The sequence below is a fragment of the Pogoniulus pusillus genome, unplaced genomic scaffold, assembly GCF_015220805.1.
Source record: "Pogoniulus pusillus isolate bPogPus1 unplaced genomic scaffold, bPogPus1.pri scaffold_271_arrow_ctg1, whole genome shotgun sequence".
NCBI lineage: Eukaryota > Metazoa > Chordata > Aves > Piciformes > Lybiidae > Pogoniulus > Pogoniulus pusillus.
The window spans coordinates 1-20613 of NW_026974695.1; the positions used below are offsets into that span (position 1 = coordinate 1).

At 65.5% G+C, this 20613-nt stretch overlaps 1 protein-coding gene across 1 annotated transcript; it reads right to left on the reverse strand.

Annotated features, from left to right (window-relative positions):
* Positions 1-34: 34 nt before the first annotated feature.
* PPP4C (protein phosphatase 4 catalytic subunit) lies at positions 35-16955 on the reverse strand (the record flags this gene model as incomplete). Its single annotated transcript, XM_064141329.1, has 7 exons — positions 16839-16955; positions 14223-14322; positions 11761-11812; positions 9949-9999; positions 7920-8021; positions 5801-5974; positions 35-166 (listed from the first exon to the last, which is right to left on the reverse strand). Coding segments are annotated over exons 2-7 (609 nt in total), but the record flags the coding sequence as incomplete, so codon positions are not given.
* Positions 16956-20613: the final 3658 nt, after the last annotated feature.

Consider the following 20613-nt stretch of genomic DNA (forward strand, 5'->3'; position numbering starts at 1 on the left):
AGGGCCACGCCCAGGGCCACGCCCTAAGCCCCGCCCTACCCTCGGGGTCGGACCAGAGCAGGTCACACATGGGCCCATCGTGAGGCACCTCCTGCTTGCGGTCGATGGTTCGGATCTGGTCCAGGGTCTGGATGGAGGGGGAGAGGCCTCCATGCACGCAGAAGATCTGGGGGAGGGAGGGCACAGGCACTGCTGCCCACCCTGTGCCCACCCTGTGCCCACCCTGTGCCCACCCAGGGCCCCCCCAAGGGCCCCAAACCCAACCCAACCCCTTCCAGCTGCCACCGCTGCAGGCAAAGAGGCTCCGGAGCTGCTGGGGGAGGCTCTGAGAGGAGCTGCAAACCCCCCCCTGAGCTGCCCTCTAAGTGCCCTCTCAGTGCCCACTCAGTGCCCACTCAGTGCCCACTCTGAGCCCTCCAAGTGCCCACTCAGTGCCCCATACCCAACCCAACCCCTTCCAGCTGCCACCGCTGCAGGCAAAGAGGCTCCGGAGCTGCTGGGGGAGGCTCTGAGAGGAGCTGCAAACCCCCCCCTGAGCTGCCCTCTAAGTGCCCTCTCAGTGCCCACTCAGTGCCCATTCAGTGCCCACTCTGAGCCCTCCAAGTGCCCACTCAGTGCCCCATACCCAACCCCTTCTAGCTGCGACCGCTGCAGCCAAAGCGGCTCTGGAGCTGCTGGGGGAGGCTCTGAGAGGAGCTGCAACCCCCCCTCAGAGCTGCCCTCTAAGTGCCCTCTCAGTGCCCATTCAGTGCCCACTAAGTGCCCACTAAGTGCCCACTCTGAGCCCTCCAAGTGCCCACTCAGTGCCCCCCCAGGGCCCCAAACCCAACCCCCTCCAGCTGCGACCGCTGCAGGCAAAGAGGCTCCGGAGCTGCTGGGGGAGGCTCTGAGAGGAGCTGCAAACCCCCCCCTGAGCTGCCCTCTAAGTGCCCACTCAGTGCCCACTCAGTGCCCACTCAGTGCCCACTCAGTGCCCACTCTGTGCCCACTCAGTGCCCCCCCCCAGGGTCCCCAACCCAACCCCTTCCAGCTGCGACCGCTGCAGCCAAAGCAGCTCCGGAGCTGCTGGGGGAGGCTCTGAGAGGAGCTGCAAACCCCCCCCTGAGCTGCCCTCTAAGTGCCCACTCAGTGCCCACTCAGTGCCCACTCAATGCCCTCCAATGCCCACTCAGTGCCCTCCAGTGCCCACTCAGTGCCCCATACCCAACCCCTTCCAGCTGCGACCGCTGCAGGCAAAGAGGCTCCGGAGCTGCTGGGGGAGGCTCTGAGAGGAGCTGCAAACCCCCCCCTGAGCTGCCCTCTAAGTGCCCACTCAGTGCCCACTCAGTGCCCACTAAGTGCCCATTCAGTGCCCACTCTGAGCCCTCCAAGTGCCCACTCAGTGCCCTCTCAGTGCCCCATACCCAACCCCTTCCAGCTGCGACCGCTGCAGCCAAAGCGGCTCCGGAGCTGCTGGGGGAGGCTCTGAGAGGAGCTGCAAACCCCCCCCTGAGCTGCCCTCTAAGTGCCCACTCAGTGCCCTCTAAGTGCCCTCTAAATGCCCACTCAGTGCCCACTCAGTGCCCAGTCAGTGCCCACCCTGTGCCCACCCAGGGCTCCAAACCCAACCCAACCCCTTCCAGCTGCCACCGCTGCAGCCAAAGAGGCTCCGGAGCTGCTGGGGGAGGCTCTGAGAGGAGCTGCAAACCCCCCCCTGAGCTGCCCTCTAAGTGCCCACTCAGTGCCCTCTCAGTGCCCACTCAGTGCCCATTCAGTGCCCACTCTGAGCCCTCCAAGTGCCCACTCAGTGCCCCATACCCAACCCCTTCCAGCTGCGACCGCTGCAGCCAAAGCGGCTCTGGAGCTGCTGGGGGAGGCTCTGAGAGGAGCTGCAATCCCCCCTGAGCTGCCCTCTCAGTGCCCCCTCAGGGCCCTCTCAATGCCCCCCAGGTGCCCACTCAGTGCCCTCAAAGTGCCCTCTCAGTGGCCACTCAGTGCCCCATACCCAACCCCTTCCAGCTGCGACCGCTGCAGCCAAAGAGGCTCTGGAGCTGCTGGGGGAGGCTCTGAGAGGAGCTGCAAACCCCCCCCTGAGCTGCCCTCTCAGTGCCCACTCAGTGCCCACTCAGTGCCCACTCAGTGCCCACTCTGTGCCCACTCAGTGCCCCCCCAGGGCCCCATACCCAACCCCTTCCAGCTGCGACCGCTGCAGCCAAAGCGGCTCCGGAGCTGCTGGGGGAGGCTCTGAGAGGAGCTGCAAACCCCCCCCTGAGCTGCCCTCTAAGTGCCCTCTCAGTGCCCACTCAGTGCCCACTCAGTGCTCACTCAGTGCCCACTCTGAGCCCTCCAAGTGCCCACTCAGTGCCCCCCCAGTGCCCCATACCCAACCCCTTCCAGCTGCGACCGCTGCAGCCAAAGCGGCTCCGGAGCTGCTGGGGGAGGCTCTGAGAGGAGCTGCAAACCCCCCCCTGAGCTGCCCTCTAAGTGCCCTCTCAGTGCCCACTCAGTGCCCACTCAGTGCCCACCCTGTGCCCACTCAGTGCCCCCCCAGGGCTCCCAAACCCAACCCAACCCCTTCCAGCTGCCACCGCTGCAGGCAAAGAGGCTCTGGAGCTGCTGGGGGAGGCTCTGAGAGGAGCTGCAAACCCCCCCCTGAGCTGCCCTCTCAGTGCCCACTCAGTGCCCTCTCAGTGCCCTCTAAGTGCCCTCTAAGTGCCCACTCTGAGCCCTCCAAGTGCCCACTCAGTGCCCCATACCCAACCCAACCCCTTCCAGCTGCGACCGCTGCAGCCAAAGAGGCTCCGGAGCTGCTGGGGGAGGCTCTGAGAGGAGCTGCAAACCCCCCCCTGAGCTGCCCTCTAAGTGCCCACTCAGTGCCCTCTCAGTGCCCACTAAGTGCCCACTCAGTGCCCTCCCAGTGCCCACACAGTGCCCACTCAGTGCCCCATACCCAACCCCTTCCAGCTGCCACCGCTGCAGGCAAAGAGGCTCTGGAGCTGCTGGGGGAGGCTCTGAGAGGAGCTGCAAACCCCCCCCAGAGCTGCCCTCTAAGTGCCCTCTCAGTGCCCTCTAAGTGCCCACTCAGTGCCCTCTCCATGCCCTCTAAGTGCCCACTCAGTGCCCTCTCAGTGCCCCATACCCAACCCCTTCCAGCTGCGACCGCTGCAGCCAAAGCAGCTCCGGAGCTGCTGGGGGAGGCTCTGAGAGGAGCTGCAAACCCCCCCCTGAGCTGCCCTCTAAGTGCCCACTCAGTGCCCTCTCAGTGCCCACTCAGTGCCCATTCAGTGCCCACTCTGAGCCACTTCCCGCCCCACGATGGCCACTTCCTGCCCCACGATGGTCACTTCCCGCCCCACAATGGCCACTTCCCGCCCCACATGGCCACTTCCCACCCCACATGGCCACTTCCCGCCCCACGACGGCCACTTCCTGCCCCAGCATGGCCACTTCCCGCCCCACATGGCCACTTCCCGCCCCAGGATGGCCACTTCCTACCTCAGCATGGCCACTTCCCACCCCTCTACCCTAGTGACGGCCACAGGGAGGTCCCTTCCTGCCTTACAACAGCCACTTCCTGCCTCTGGGATGCCACAGTGGTCACTTCCCACCCCAGGATGGCCACTTCCTGCCCCACGACGGCCACTTCCCGCCCCAGAATGGCCACTTCCTGCCCCACAATGGCCACTTCCCGCCCCACGATGGCGACTTCCCACCCCAGGATGGCCACTTCCTGCCTCAGCATGGCGACTTCCCACCCCAGAATGGCCACTTCCCGCCCCACGATGGCCACTTCCCACCCCAGAATGGCCACTTCCCGCCCCATGATGTCCACTTCCTGCCCCACAATGGCCAGTTCCTGCCCCACATGGCCACTTCCCGCCCCACGATGGCCACTTCCTGCCCCACGATGGCCACTTCCCGCCCCACGATGGCCACTTCCCCCCCCCACGATGGCCACTTCCCACCCCAGAATGGCCACTTCCCACCCCACAATGGCCACTTCCCGCCCCACGATGGCCACTTCCTGCCTCAGCATGGCCACTTCCCACCCCTCTACCCTAGTGACGACCACAGGGAGATCCCTTCCTGCCTTAAAACAGTCACTTCCTGCCTCTGGGACCCCACAGTGGTCACTTCCCACCCCAGAATGGCCACTTCCCGCCCCAGAATGGCCACTTCCCGCCCCACGACGGCCACTTCCCGCCCCACAATGGCCACTTCCCGCCCCACAATGGCCACTTCCCACCCCACGATGGCCACATCCCGCCCCACGACGGCCACTTCCCACCCCACGATGGCCACTTCCCGCCCCACGATGGCGACTTCCCACCCCACAATGGCCACTTCCCGCCCCACATGGCCACTTCCCACCCCATGACGGCCACTTCCCGCCCCACGATGGCCACTTCCTGCCCCAGAATGGCCACTTCCCGCCCCACGATGGCCACTTCCCGCCCCACGATGGCCACTTCCTGCCCCACGATGGCCACTTCCCGCCCCACGATGGCCACTTCCCGCCCCACGATGGCCACTTCCCACCCCAGAATGGCCACTTCCCACCCCACAATGGCCACTTCCCGCCCCACGATGGCCACTTCCTGCCTCAGCATGGCCACTTCCCACCCCTCTACCCTAGTGACGACCACAGGGAGATCCCTTCCTGCCTTAAAACAGTCACTTCCTGCCTCTGGGACCCCACAGTGGTCACTTCCCGCCCCACAATGGCCACTTCCCGCCCCACCATGGCCACTTCCCACCCCACGATGGCCACATCCCGCCCCACGACGGCCACTTCCCACCCCACGATGGCCACTTCCCGCCCCACGATGGCGACTTCCCACCCCACAATGGCCACTTCCCGCCCCACATGGCCACTTCCCGCCCCACGATGGCCACTTCCCGCCCCACGATGGCCACTTCCTGCCTCAGCATGGCCACTTCCCACCCCTCTACCCTAGTGAAGGCCACAGGGAGGTCCCTTCCTGCCTTACAACAGCCACTCCCTGCCTCTGGGACCCCACAGTGGTCACTTCCCGTCCCAGAATGGCCACTTCCCGCCCCACATGGCCACTTCCCGCCCCACGACGGCCACTTCCTGCCCCAGCATGGCCACTTCCCGCCCCACATGGCCACTTCCCGCCCCACGACGGCCACTTCCTGCCCCACGATGGCCACTTCCCACCCCAGAATGGCCACTTCCCACCCCAGAATGGCCACTTCCCACCCCACGACGGCCACTTCCCGCCCCACGACGGCCACTTCCCGCCCCTGTACCCTAGTGACGGCCACAGGGAGGTCCCTTCCTGCCTTAAAACAGCCACTTCCTGCCTCTGGGACCCCACAGTGGCCACTTCCCGCCCCACGACGGCCACTTCCTGCCCCACGATGGCCACTTCCCACCCCAGAATGGCCACTTCCCACCCCAGAATGGCCACTTCCCACCCCACGACGGCCACTTCCCGCCCCACGACGGCCACTTCCTGCCCCAGCATGGCCACTTCCTGCCTCAGCATGGCCACTTCCCACCCCTCTACCCTAGTGATGGCCACAGTGAGGCCACTTCCTGCCCTGCAAGAGTCACTTCCGGGCCCAGGGTGATCACTTCCTGCCCCAGGATGGCCACTTCCTGCCTCACCATGGCCACTTCCCACCCCTGTACCCTCATGGCAACCACAGAGAGGCCACTTCCTGCCTTAAAACAGCCACATCCTGCCTCTGGGACCCCACAGTGGTCACTTCCCGCCCCACGACGGCCACTTCCCGCCCCACGACGGCCACTTCCGCGCCCGGGGAGGCCCGGCAGGGGCTGGGGGGTGCCGACCTTGCCGTCGATGATGGCGGAGAGGCTGAGGTAGTCGAAGATCTCGGTGCAGTAGCGCCAGACGGTGACGGAGCCGTACTTGCGCAGGCACTCGTCGTAGAAGCCGTAGACCTGCGTGATCTGGCGGCTCTCGTGGTTGCCCCGGATCAGGGTGATCCGGTCCGGGTACCGCACCTGACGGAGAGACGCCCGGGGGGGGTCAGGAAGGGACACTTCCGGGCCAGCCCGACCCGTTTCCGGCTTTGGAAGGGTCACTTCCGGTCCGTTCTGACCCACTTCCGGATGAAACCGGTCACTTCCGGTCCCGTCTGACCCACTTCCGGATGAAACCGGTCACTTCCGGGCCAGCCCGACCCATTTCCGGCTTTGGAATGGTCACTTCCGGTCCTGGCCGACCCACTTCAGGGTAAAACCGGTCACTTCCGGTCCTGTCTGACCCACTTCCGGGCCTGCCTGACCCTCTTCCGGACTCAGAACGGTCACTTCCGGTCCTGTATGACCCACTTCCGGGCCTGGCCAACCCACTACCGGGCAAAACCGGTCACTTCAGGTCCCATCTGACCCACTTCCGGTCCCGTCTGACCCACTTCCGGATGAAACCGGTCACTTCCGGTCCCATCTGACCCACTTCCGGATGAAACCAGTCACTTCCGGTCCTGTCTGACCCACTTCCGGACAAAACCGGTCATTTCCGGTCCCGTCTGACCCACTTCCGGACAAAACCGGTCACTTCCGGTCCGTTCTGACCCACTTCCGGACAGAACCGGTCACTTCCGGGTCTGTCTGACCCACTTCCTGCCTCAGAACGGTCACTTCCTCCCCCCTCCGACCCATTTCCTGCCTCAGAACAGACACTTCCAGCCCCATCCAATCCATTTCCTGCCTCAGAACAGACACTTCTGGCCCCATCCAATCCATTTCCTGCCTCAGAACAGACACTTCCAGCCCCATCCAATCCACTTCCAACCTCAGTGCAGCCACTTCCCGCCTGACCCAACTCACTCCCGACCTCAGACTGTGCACTTCCTCTCCCGCCCGACTCACTTCCTGCCTCAGACAGGCCACTTCCGGTCCCGACCTGCCCACTGCCAGGCACACAATGGCCACTACTGGCCCCGAGCAGCTTCCGGCCCCAGGCCAGGCACTTCCACCCACGTCTGACTCACTTCCTACCCGGGCCTGGCCCCTTCTGTTCCTTCCTGACTCACTTCCTACCTCAGAGTGGCAACTTCCTGTATCACCTGACCTACTTCCTGTCCTGTCTGACCTACTGCCGGGCTCAGAATGGCCACTTCCGGGTCTGCTCCACTCACTTCCTACCTGTGACCAGCCACTTCCGGCCCCGCCCAACTCAACTTCCGGCCCCACCCGACCAGCTTCCGCCCTCAGAATGGCCACTTCCGGCCCCGCCCAACTCACTTCCGGCCCCACCCAACCAGCTTCCGCCCTCAGAATGGCCACTTCCGGCCCCGCCCAACTCAACTTCCGGCCCCACCCAACCAGTGCCCTCTGCTGCCCCCTGAGTGCCCTCTGCTGCCCTCTGCTGCCCTCTCAGTGCCCTCTGCTGCCACCTAAGTGCCACAACCACCCCCTGAGTGCCCTCTGCTGCCCCCTCAGTGCCCTCTGCTGCCCTCTGCTGCCCCCTCAGTGCCCTCTGCTGCCCCCTGAGTGCCACAACCACCCCCTGAGTGCCCTCTGCTGCCCCCTCAGTGCCCTCTGCTGCCCTCTGCTGCCCTCTCAGTGCCACAACCACCCCTTGGGTGCCCTCTGCTGCCCCTCAGTGCCCTCTGCTGCCCCCTCAGTGCCCTCTGCTGCCCCCTCAGTGCCACAACCTCCCCTTGAGTGCCCTCTGCTGCCCTCTCAGTGCCCTCTGCTGCCCTCTGCTGCCCTCTCAGTGCCACAACCACCCCTTGAGTGCCCTCTGCTGCCCCCTGGGTGCCCCCTGGTGCCCTCTCAGTGCCCTCTGCTGCCCCTAACCGCCCCTAACCACCCTCTCAGCGCCCTCTGCTGCCCTCTGCTGCCCCCTCAGTGCCACAACCACCCCTTGGGTGCCCTCTGCTGCCCCCTGGGTGCCCGCTGGGCGCCCCCTGGTGCCCGCTGGGTGCCCCCTGGTGCCCACCTTGAGTGCCAGCAGCAGCAGGAAGGTCTCCACGCTGTAGAAGCCTCTGTCCACGAAGTCCCCCATGAACAGGTAGTTGGTCTCGGGCACATCCCCCCCCACCTGCGGGCACAGCGGGCACGGGGGGCACTCAGGGGGGCAGCAGAGGGCACTCAGGGGGGGGTTAGGGGCTGTAGAGGGCACTGAGGGGGCACTGAGGGGGCAGAAGAGGGCAGTGAGGGGCAGCAGAGGGGCAGCAGAGGGCACTGAGGGGGCAGCAGAGGGCACTCAGGGGGGGGGTTAGGGGCAGCAGAGGGCACTGAGGGGGGGGTTAGGGGCAGCAGAGGGCACTCAGTGGGCAGCAGAGGGCACTGAGGGGGGGGTTAGGGGCAGCAGAGGGCACTCAGGGGGGGGGTTAGGGGCAGCAGAGGGCACTCAGTGGGCAGCAGAGGGCACTGAGGGGGGGGTTAGGGGCAGCAGAGGGCACTGAGGGGCAGTTAGGGGCAGCAGAGGGCACTGAGGGGGGGGTTAGGGGCAGCAGAGGGCACTGAGGGGCAGTTAGGGGCAGCAGAGGGCACTGAGGGGGCAGCAGAGGGGACTGAGGGGCAGTTAGGGGCAGCAGAGGGCACTGAGGGGGCAGCAGAGGGCACTGAGGGGCACTGAGGGGGCAGCAGAGGGCACTCAGGGGGGGGGTTAGGGGCTGTAGAGGGCACTGAGGGGGCACTGAGGGGGCAGCAGAGGGCAGTTAGGGGCGGCAGAGGGCACTGAGGGGGCAGCAGAGGGCAGTGAGGGGCAGCAGAGGGCAGTGAGGGGGTGGTTAGGGGCAGAAGAGGGCACTGAGGGGCAGCAGAGAGCACTGAGGGGCAGCAGAGGGCACTGAGGGGGCAGAAGAGGGCACTGAGGGGGGGGTTAGGGGCAGCAGAGGGCACTGAGAGGGCATCAGAGGGCACTGAGGGGGGGGTTAGGGGCAGAAGAGGGCACTGAGGGGCAGCAGAGGGCACTGAGGGGGGGGTTAGGGGCTGTAGAGGGCACTGAGGGGCACTAAGGGGCACTGAGGGGCAGTTATGGGCAGCAGAGGGCACTGAGGGCGCAGCAGAGGGCAGTGAGGGGGCAGAAGAGGGCACTGAGGGGGGGGTTAGGGGCAGCAGAGGGCACTGAGAGGGCATCAGAGGGCACTGAGGGGGGGGTTAGGGGCAGCAGAGGGCACTCAAGGGGCAGCAGAGGGCACTGAGGGGGGGGTTAGGGGCACTCAGAGGGCACTCAGGGGGGCACTCAGCGGGCATCAGAGGGTACTGAGGGGGGGGTTAGGGGCAGCAGAGGGCACTCAAGGGGCAGCAGAGGGCACTGAGGGGGGGGTTAGGGGCACTCAGAGGGCACTCAGGGGGGCAGCAGAGGGCACTGAGGGGGGGGTTAGGGGCAGCAGAGGGCACTGAGGGGGCACTGAGGGGCAGTTAGGGGCACTGAGGGGGCACTCAGAGGGCACTGAGAGGGCACTCAGGAGGGCACTGAGGAGGGCACTCAGAGGGCACTCAGAGGGCACCCAGTGGGCACTCAGAGGGCACCCAGAGGGCACTCAGAGGGCACTCAGAGGGCACTCAGGGGGCACTCAGGGGGCACGGGGGGCACTCAGGGGGCACTCAGGGGGCACTCAGAGGGCACTCAGAGGGCACTCAGGGGGCACTCAGGGGGCACTCAGAGGGCACTCAGGGAGCACTCAGAGGGCACTCAGGGGGCACTCAGAGGGCACTCAGGGGGCACTCAGGGGGGCACTCAGGGGGCACTCAGAGGGCACTCAGGAGGCACTCAGGGGGCACTCAGGGGGCACTCAGGGGGCACTCAGGGGGCACTCAGGGGGCACTCAGGGGGCACTCAGGGGGCACTCAGGAGGCACTCAGGGGGCACTCAGGGGGCACTCAGAGGGCACTCAGGGGGCACTCAGGGGGCACTCAGAGGGCACTCAGGGGGCACTCAGGGGGGCACTCAGGGGGCACTCAGGGGGCACTCAGAGGGCACTCAGGGGGCACTCAGGGGGCACTCAGGGGGCACTCACCCTGAAGAGCTCCTTCAGGTCATAGAACTGCCCATGGATGTCCCCACACACCTGGGGGGGCCCTTAGGAGTCAGCCCCACCCTGGCCACGCCCCTGCCCCACCCATGCCCCGCCCTGCCCCACCCCAGCTCCCTTCCACACCCCCAGCCCCACCCCTGCCCCACCCCTGCCCCTTTCTACACCCCCAGCCCCACCCATGCCCCACCCTTGCTCCCTTCCACACCCCAGCCCCACCCATGCCACACCCAGCCCCACCCCTGCTGCCTTCCACACCTCCAACCCCACCCCTGCCACACCCCCTCCACAAGCCCAGCCCCACCCCAGCCCCACCCCTGCTCTCTTACACACCCCCAGCCCCACCCATGCCCCACCCTCCCTCCCTTCCACACCCCAAGCCCCACCCAGCCCCACCCCTGCTCCCTTCCACACCCCAAGCCCCACCCACGCCCCACCCCCTCCACATTCCCTGCCCCACCCTGGCTCCCTTACACACCCACAGCCCCACTCCTGCCCCACCCAGCCACGCCCCTGCTCTCTTACACACCCCTGGCCCCACCCCTGCCCCACCCATGATCCCTTCCACACCTCCACCCCACCCCTGCCCCACCCTTGCTCCCTTCCACACCCCCAGCCCCACCCATGCCCCACCCTTGCTCCCTTCCACACCCCCACCCCACCCTTGCCCCACCCTTGCTGCCTTCCACACGCCCTGCCCCACCCCATCCCACCCTGCCCCACCCCTGCTCCCTTCCACACCCCAAGCCCCACCCAAGCCCCACCCATGCCCCACCCCCTCCACATTCCCTGCCCCACCCTTGCTCCCTTCCACACCCACAGCCCCACCCCTGCCCCACCCTTGCTCCCTTCCACACCCACAGCCTCACCCCTGCCCCACCCTTCCACACCCCCTGCCCCACCCCAGCTCCTCCACAACCCCACCCCTGCCCCACCCCCTATACATCACCAGCCCCACCCCTGCCCCACCCCTGCACCCTTCCACACCCCCTGCACCACCTCTGCCCCACCCCAGCCCCACCCTCCCTTCCTTCTACACCCTCAACTCCACCCCTGCCCCACCCCGGCTCCATTCCACACCCCCAGCCCCACCCATGCCCCACCCCAACCCCACCCCTGCCCCACCCCTGCTCCCTTCCACACCCCCAGCCCCACCCATGCCCCACCCAGCCGCACCCTCCCTCCCTTCCACACCCCCAACCCCACCCCTGCCCCCTTCCACACCCCAAGCCCCACCCGTGCCCCACCCCCTCAACCCCACCCCTGCCCCACCCCAGCCCCACCCTCCCTACCTTCTACCCTCCCAGCCCCACCCCTGCTCCACCCCTTCTCCCTTCCAAACCCCAAGCCCCACCCATGCCCCACCCCAACCCCACCCCTGCCCCACCCTTGCTCCCTTCCACACCCCAAGCCCCACCCATGCCCCACCCTTGCTCCCTTCCACACCCCCAACCCCACCCCTGCCCCCTTCCACACCCCAAGCCCCACCCGTGCCCCACCCTTCGCCCCACCCATGCCCCACCCCCTCAACCCCACCTCTGCCCCACCCCGGCTCCATTCCACACCCCCAGCCCCACCCATGCCCCACCCAGCCGCACCCTCCCTCCCTTCCACACCCCCAACCCCACCCCTGCCCCCTTCCACACCCCCAGCCCCACCCGTGCCCCACCCTTAGCCCCACCCATGACCCACCCTTGCTCCATTCCACACCCCCAGCCCCACCCCTGCCCCAACCCCTCCACTCCACCCCTGCCCCACCCCAGCCCCACCCAGCCCCGCCCCTGCCCCGCCCCTCACCGTCACAGGGGAGTCCACTCTCTGCACATTGCTCTCCTCCACCAGGATCTCCCTTTGGGGGGGGGAGGGAGCATTAATTAGCCAATTAATTAGCCAATTAACCCACTAATGAGCTACTTAATCACCTCACTCATTAACCCATTAATTAACTCAGTCATTAATTAACCCAACCTGGGGGGGGGGGAGGGGGAGGCCAAAGGAGCCCTGGGGAGAGGTCATTAAGCCCTGGGGAGGCTAATTAAGGCCTGAAGCTGCTAATTAGGGCCCGGAGGTGCTAATTAATTAAGGCCTGGAGTGGTTAATTAGGGCTTGGAGATGCTAATTAGAGTCTGGAGATGCTAATTATGGCTTGAGGCTGCAAATTAAGGGCTGGAGCAGCTAATTAGTGCCAGGAGCAGCTAATTAGTGCCAGGAGCTGCTAATTAAGGCCAGGAGCAGCTAATTAGTGCCAGGAGCTGCTCATTAATTAAGGCTTGAGGCTGCTAATTAAGGGCTGGAGCTGCTAATTAGTGCCAGGAGCAGCTCATTAAGGCCTGGAGCAGCTAATTAGTGCCAGGAGCAGCTCATTAAGGCCTGGAGCAGCTCATTAATGCCAGGAGCAGCTAATTAGTGCCAGGAGCTGCTAATTAGTGCCAGGAGCTGCTCATTAATTAAGGCTTGAGGCTGCTAATTAAGGCCTGGAGCTGCTAATTAGTACCTGGAGCTGCTAATTAAGACCTGGAGCTGCTAATTAGTGCCAGGAGCTGCTAATTAAGCCCTGGAGCAGCTAATTAGTGCCAGGAGCTGCTCAATAATTAAGGCTTGAGGCTGCTAATTAAGGCCTGGAGCTGCTAATTAGTGCCAGGAGCAGCTAATTAGTGCCAGGAGCAGCTCATTAAGCCTGGAGCAGCTAATTAGTGCCAGGAGCTGCTCATTAAGGCCTGGAGCAGCTAATTAGTGCCAGGAGCAGCTCATTAAGGCCTGGAGCAACTAATTAGTGCCAGGAGCAGCTAATTAGTGCCAGGAGCTGCTAATTAGTGCCAGGAGCTGCTAATTAAGGCCAGGAGCTGCTAATTAGTGCCAGGAGCAGCTCATTAGTGCCAGGAGCTGCTAATTAATGCCAGGAGTTGCTCATTAATTAAGGCTTGAGGCTGCTCATTAAGGCCTGGAGCAGCTAATTAGTGCCAGGAGCTGCTAATTAAGCCCTGGAGCTGCTAATTAGTGCCAGGAGCTGCTCATTAATTAAGGCTTGAAGATGCTAACTAAGGTCTGAGGCTGCTAATTAAGGTCTGGAGATGCTAATTAGTGTCAAGAGCTGCTCATTAATTAAGACCTGGAGCAGCTAATTAGTGCCAGGAGCAGCTCATTAAGGCCTGGAGCAGCTAATTAGTGCCAGGAGCAGCTCATTAAGGCCTGGAGCAGCTAATTAGTGCCAGGAGCAGCTCATTAAGGCCTGGAGCAACTAATTAGTACCAGGAGCTGCTAATTAATGCCAGGAGTTGCTCATTAATTAAGGCTTGAGGCTGCTAATTAAGGCCTGGAGCAGCTAATTAGTGCCAGGAGCAGCTAATTAAGGCCTGGAGCAGCTAATTAGTGCCAGGAGCTGCTAATTAGTGCCAGGAGCAGCTCATTAAGGCCTCGAGCTGCTAATCAGTGCCAGGAGCAGCTAATTAGTGACAGGAGCAGCTAATTAAGGACTGGAGCAGCTAATTAGTGCCAGGAACTGCTAATTAGTGCCAGGAGCTGCTCATTAATTAAGGCTTGAGGCTGCTAATTAGTGGCAGGAGCAGCTAATTAGTGGCAGGAACAGCTAATTAGTGCCAGGAGCTGCTAATTAAGGCCTGGAGCTGCTAATTAAGGCCAGGAGCAGCTCATTAAGGCCTGGAGCAGCTAATTAGTGCCAGGAGCTGCTAATTAGTGCCAGGAGCTGCTAATTAAGCCCTGGAGCTGCTAATTAGTGCCAGGAGCTGCTAATTAGTGCCAGGAGCTGCTAATTAAGACCTGGAGCAGCTAATTAGTGCCAGGAGCTGCTCATTAATTAAGGCTTGAGGCTGCTAATTAAGGCCTGGAGCTGCTAATTAGTGCCAGGAGCTGCTCATTAATTAAGGCTTGAGGCTGCTAATTAAGGCCTGGAGCTGCTAATTAGTGCCAGGAGCTGCTCATTAATTAAGGCTTGAGGCTGCTAATTAAGGCCTGGAGCTGCTAATTAGTACCAGGAGCTGCTAATTAGTGCCAAGAGCTGCTCATTAATTAAGGCTTAAGGCTGCTAATTAGTGCCAGGAGCTGCTAATTAAGGCCCCCAATGACCCCCCCCAGGCTCTGCCAGGCAGGGTAAGGGAAGGGCAAACCCAACCCCAACCCCCCCCCCCAATGCCAGGAAGGGGAGGGCAGGGAAGGGGGGGGGAAAGGGGAGGGGCCCAGGGGAGGAAGGGGGGAGGGGTTATGCAAATGCATGCAAATGAGGGGGGCGTGTTCCCCCCCACCTGGCCTTGGCACAGAGGGCCTTGACCTCGCTCTCCTTGATGAGCTCACAGCGCCGCAGCTGCTCGATCTGCCGGTCCAGCTCGCTCAGCTCGCCCATGGCTGCCAGGGGGCACCCAAGGGGGCACTCAGGGGGCACCCAGGGGGGCAAGGGGGCACACACACCCCCCCCCCAGGGTGCCCAGCACCACCCCCAGGGGTTGCCAAGGGCCAAGGAGAAGGAGTGAAGCATGGAAGGGGACCGGTGGCGCCCAACGAGGGGCAAAAGGGTGCCCATTGAGTGCCCCAAAGGTGCCCATTGAGTGCCCCAAAGGTGCCCATTGAGTGTCCCAAAGGTGCCCACTGAGTGCCCCCAAAGGTGCCCACTGAGTGCCCCCAAAGGTGCCCATTGAGTGCCCCAAAGGTGCCCATTGAGAGCCCCAATGGTGCCCACTGAGTGCCCCAAAGGTGCCCATTGAGTGCCCCAAAGGTGCCCACTGAGTGCCCCAAAGGTGCCCATTGAGTGCCCCAAAGGTGCCCACTGAGTGCCCCAAAGGTGCCCACTGAGAGCCCCCAAAGGTGCCCATTGAGTGCCCCCAAAGGTGCCCATTGAGTGGCCCCAAAGGTGCCCACTGAGTGTCCCAAAGGTGCCCACTGAGTGCCCCCAAAGGTGCCCATTGTGTGCCCCAAAGGTGCCCACTGAGAGCCCCCAAAGGTGCCCATTGAGTGCCCCCAAAAGTGCCCATTGTGTGCCCCAAAGGTGCCCACTGAGTGGCCCCAAAGGTGCCCATTGAGTGTCCCAAAGGTGCCCATTGAGTGCCCCCAAAGGTGCCCATTGAGTGCCCCAAAGGTGCCCACTGAGTCCCCCAAAGGTGCCCATTGAGTGCCCCCAAAAGTGCCCATTGTGTGCCCCAAAGGTGCCCACTGAGAGCCCCCAAAGGTGCCCATTGAGTGCCCCAAAGGTGCCCACTGAGTGTCCCAAAGGTGCCCATTGAGTGCCCCCAAAGGTGCCCACTGAGTGCCCCAAAGGTGCCCATTGAGTGCCCCCAAAGGTGCCCATTGAGTGCCCCAAAGGTGCCCATTGAGTGCCCCCAAAGGTGCCCACTGAGTGCCCCCAAAGGTGCCCATTGAGTGCCCCAAAGGTGCCCATTGAGTGCCACAAAGGTGCCCATTGAGTGCCCCCAAAGGTGCCCACTGAGTGCCCCCAAAGGTGCCCATTGAGTGCCCCAAAGGTGCCCATTCAGTGCCCCCAAAGGTGCCCATTGAGTGTCCCAAAGGTGCCCATTGAGTGCCCCAAAGGTGCCCATTGAGTGCCCCCAAAGGTGCCCACTGAGTGCCCCCAAAGGTGCCCATTGAGTGCCCCAAAGGTGCCCATTGAGTGCCCCAAAGGTGCCCATTGAGTGCCCCCAAAGGTGCCCATTGAGTGCCCCCCAGTCCCCTCCAGTCCCCTCCAGTCCCTTCCCAGTCCCCTCCAGTCCCCTCCCAGTCCCCTCCAGTCCCTCCCAGTCCCTCCCAGTCCCCTCCAGTCCCTCCCAGTCCCTCCCAGTCCCTCCCAGTCCCCTCCAGTCCCTCCCAGTCCCTCCCAGTCCCCTCCCAGTCCCTCCCAGTCCCTTCCCAGTCCCCTCCCAGTCCCTCCCAGTCCCCTCCCAGTCCCCTCCAGTCCCTCCCAGTCCCTCCCAGTCCCTCCCAGTCCCTTCCCAGTCCCTCCCAGTCCCCCCCAGTCCCATCCCAGTCCCTTCCCAGTCCCTCCCAGTCCCTCCCAGTCCCTCCCAGTCCCTTCCCAGCCCCTCCCAGTCCCTTCCCAGTCCCTCCCAGTCCCTTCCCAGTCCCTCCCAGTCCCTCCCAGTCCCTCCCAGTCCCTTCCCAGTCCCTCCCAGTCCCCCCCAGTCCCATCCCAGTCCCTTCCCAGTCCCTCCCAGTCCCTCCCAGTCCCTCCCAGTCCCTTCCCAGTCCCTCCCAGTCCCCTCCAGTCCCTCCCAGTCCCTCCCAGTCCCTTCCCAGTCCCTCCCAGTCCCCTCCAGTCCCTCCCAGTCCCCTCCCAGTCCCTCCCAGTCCCCTCCCAGTCCCTTCCCAGTCCCTCCCAGTCCCCTCCAGTCCCTTCCCAGTCCCTCCCAGTCCCTCCCAGTCCCCTCCAGTCCCTCCCAGTCCCTCCCAGTCCCCCCCAGTCCCTCCCAGTCCCCTCCAGTCCCTCCCAGTCCCTCCCAGTCCCTCCCAGTCCCTCCCAGTCCCTTCCCAGTCCCTCCCAGTCCCTCCCAGTCCCTCCCAGTCCCCTCCAGTCCCTTCCCAGTCCCTCCCAGTCCCTTCCCAGTCCCTTCCCAGTCCCCCCCAGTCCCCTCCCAGTCCCCTCCAGTCCCTCCCAGTCCCCTCCCAGTCCCTCCCAGTCCCTCCCAGTCCCTTCCAGTCCCATCCCAGTCCCTCCCAGTCCCCCCCAGTCCCCCCCCAGTCCCTCCCAGTCCCCTCCAGTCCCTCCCAGTCCCTTCCCAGTCCCCTCCCAGTCCCTTCCCAGTCCCTCCCAGTCCCTCCCAGTCCCTCCCAGTCCCTCCCAGTCCCTCCCAGTCCCTTTCCAGTCCCTCCCAGTCCCTCCCAGTCCCCCCCAGTCCCCCCCAGGCCTCCTCCGTCCCCTCCGCTCCGCTCAGCACCTCCAGGGCCTCCCCTCCGCCGCCAGCGCCGCGCGTCACTTCCGGTCCCGCCCTCTCCGCGGGAAGTGACGCAACCGGAAGAGGCGGAGCCTGGCGCCAGGGAGCGCGCGGAGGGGGCCGGGCCGCGTCGCCGGAGCCCTCCTGGCCCCGCCCCTTACGCACGGCTCCGCCCCCGACGCACGGCCACGCCCCTGACGCACGGCCACGCCTCTTACGCACGGCCACGCCCCTTACCTACGCCCCGGTCCCTTACCGACGGTCCCGCCCCTTACGCACGGCCACGCCCCTCACGCACGGCCACGCCCCTCACGCACGGTCCCGCCCCTTACGCACGGCCACGCCTCTTACGCACGGCCACGCCCCTTACCTACGCCCCGGCCCCTTACCGACGGCTCCGCCCCCTACGCACGGCCCCGCCCCTTACGCAAGCCTACGCCTCTTACGCACGGCCACGCCTCTTACGCACGGCCCCGCCCCTGACGCACGGCCACGCCTCTCACGCACGGCCACGCCCCTCACGCACGGTCCCGCCCCTTACGCAAGCCTACGCCTCTTACGCACGGCCACGCCCCTTACGCACGGCCACGCCCCTTACGCACGGCCCCGCCCCTTGCGCAAGCCTACGCCTCTTACGCACGGCCACGCCTCTTACGCACGGCCACGCCCCTTACGCAAGCCTACGCCTCTTACGCACGGCCACGCCCCTTACGCACGGCCCCGGCCCTTACGCACGGTTCCGCCCCTTACGTACGCCCCCGCCCCCCCTCACGCACGGCCCCGCCCCTTTCCTCGCCGCCGATTGGCCGCGGGCGCCGATCCGGCCCCGCCCCCCCGCCCGATAAGCTCCGCCCCCTGCCCCCCCCAGGAGGCTTTTCATTGGCTCCCACCGCACTGGCCCCGCCCCTGAGCTGTTGGCGCCGCCTCCCTCCTAGCCACGCCCCTTTCCTTCTAGCCACGCCTCCTTCCTCCTGGCCACGCCTCCTTCATACTAACCACGCCTCCTTCCTCCTAGCCACGCCTCCTTCCTCCTAGCCACGCCTCCTTTCGCCTAGCCACGCCCCGTTCCTCCTAGCCACGCCTCCTTCTTCCTAGCCACGCCTCCTTCTTCCTAGCCACGCCTCCTTCATCCTAGCCACGCCTCCCTCCTAACCACGCCCCCTTCCTCCTACCCACGCCCCCTTCACAGCTCCACCCCCACCCCCCTCGGCCTCCTCAGGGGCTCAGGTGCTCGGCCCCGCCCCTGCCAGCCTGGCCCCGCCCTTGCCCCATCAGCCCCGCCCCCTGACTCGTAATTGGCTCCTGCAGACCTGGCCCCACCCCCAAGCCTCTTGGCCCCGCCCATCGTCGCTCTCAGGGGGGGTGGGCAAGCGCCTGGCCACACCCCCATCCCTTCAAACCCCGCCCCACCCCAGTCAAACCCCGCCCCCACCCTTTAAACCCCTCCCCCAACCCCTTCAAACTCCTCCCCATCCCTTTAAGCCCCGCCCCCATCCTTTAAACCCCTCCCCCACACCTTCAAACCCCTCCCCCATCCCTTCAAACCCCTCCCTCCACCCTTTAAACCCCGCCCCCACCCTTCAAACCCCTCCCCCACCCTTCAAACCCCTCCCCCATCCCTTCAAACCCGCCCCCACTCTTTAAACCCCGCCCCCACTACTCAAACCCCGCCCCCACCCTTTAAACCCCTCCCCCAACCCCTCACAAACCCCGCCCCCACCCTTTAAACCCCGCCCCCCACTATTGAAACCCCGCCCCCACCCTTTAAACCCCTCCCCCATGCATTTAAACCCCGCCCCCACCCTTTAAACCCCGCCCCCCACTCCATTAAATCCCCACCCGCCACCCCCTTAAGCCCCGCCCCTCACCCTTTAAACCCCTCCCCCACCCTTCAACCCCCTCCCCCATGCATTTAAACCCCTCCCCCATCCCACCAAACCCCGCCCCCACTCCATTAAGCCCCACCCACCACCCCTTAAGCCCCGCCCCTCACCCTTTAAACCCCTCCCCCACCCTTCAACCCCCTCCCCCATGCATTCAAACCCCTCCCCCATTCCACCAAACCCCGCCCCCATCCCCACTAAGCCCCACCCACCACCCCCTTAAGCCCCGCCCATCACCCCTTAAACCCCGCCCCCCACCCCCTTAAGCCCCGCCCCCACAGCCACCACCCACTCTGCTTCCCAGGAGCCACTTTATTGGTTGAGAGAAGGGGGGAGGGGGAGGGGCAAAACAGGCTTGGGGGGCGTGTCCGGAGCGTTGTGATTGGCTGCGAGGTGCACGGGGGGAGGGGAAGGAGGTGTGGTGTGGGCGGGGCTTGGGGCGGTGACGTCATCAGTAGGCGTGGTTGGAGATGAACAGCGATTGGCTGGCAGCAGCCCCGGCCTGGCCGCTGGGGGTGTAGCGACCTTGGCAGGCCAAGGAGTTAGCCTGGGGGGGGAGGGGAGTGACGTCATGAGGGCGGGGCCACGCCCACACACACAGGCCACACCCACCCCTCCACCACACCCACCCCCCCCCGGCGCCCACCAATCACAGCCCTCCCTTGGCAGGAACCACCCAACCCCCCCCCCCCCCCCCCCCCCAAGGACCCCCAAACAGGGACCCCTCTGAGACCCCCCCCAGGACCCCCCAGACCCCCCCCAGGGACCCCTCTGAGACCTCCCCCAGACCCCTCCCTGGGACCCCTCTGAGACCCCCCCCAGAGCCCTCCCTGGGACCCCTCACAGACCTCCCCCCAGACCCCCCCCAGGACCCTTCTGAGACCCTCCCCCCCCCAAGGACCCCCCCAGACCCCCCCCAGCGTCCCCCCAGACCCCTCCCAGGGACCCCTCTCAGACCCCCCCAGAGACCCCTCTGAGACCCCCCCCCCAGGACCCCCCCAGAGCACCCCAAGACCCCCTCAGGGTCCCCCAAGACCCCTCCCAGGTCCCCTCTGAGACCCCCCCCAGACCCCTCCCAGGGACCCCTCTGAGACCCCCCCCCAGGACACCCCCAGGGACCCCTCTGAGACCCCCCCCCAGGTCCCCTCCCAGGGACCCCTCTGAGACCCCCCCCAGGACCCCTCAGATCCCCCCCAGACCCTCCCCCAGGACCACTCAGACCCCCCCCCAGGACCCCTCAGACCCCCCCCAGGGCTCCCCCAGACCCCTCTCAGGGACCCCTCTGAGACCCCCCCCAGAGCCCTCCCTGGGACCCCTCACAGACCCCCCCCCAGGTCCCCCCAGACCCCTCCAGGGACCCCTCTGAGACCCCCCACAGGACCCCTCTGAGACCCTCCCAGGTCCCCTCTCAGACCCCCCCCCGAGCACCCCAAGACCTCCCCCAGGGACCCCTCTGAGACCCCCCCCCAGACCCCCCCCAAAGCACCCCCAGACCCCTCCCAGACACCCCTCTGAGACCCCCCCCCAGGACCCCTCCCAGAGACCACTCTGAGATTCCCCCCCCCCCCCCACCAGGGACCCCCCAGACCCCTCCCAGGGCCCCCCCTGAGATCCCCCCCAGGACCCTCCCAGACCCCCTCCAGGGACCCCTCTCAGACCCCCCCAGGTCACCCCCAGACCCCTCCCAGGGCCCCTCTGAGACCTCCCCCAGGTCACCCCCAGACCCTCCCCCAGGACCCCTCAGACCTCCCCCAGGTCACCCCCAGACCCCCCCCAGGGACCCCTCTTAGACCCCCCCCAGAGCCCTCCCTGGGACCCCTCACAGACCTCCCCCCAGGGCCCCCCCAGACCCCCCCCAGGACCCTTCTGAGACCCTCCCCCCCCCCCCAAGGACC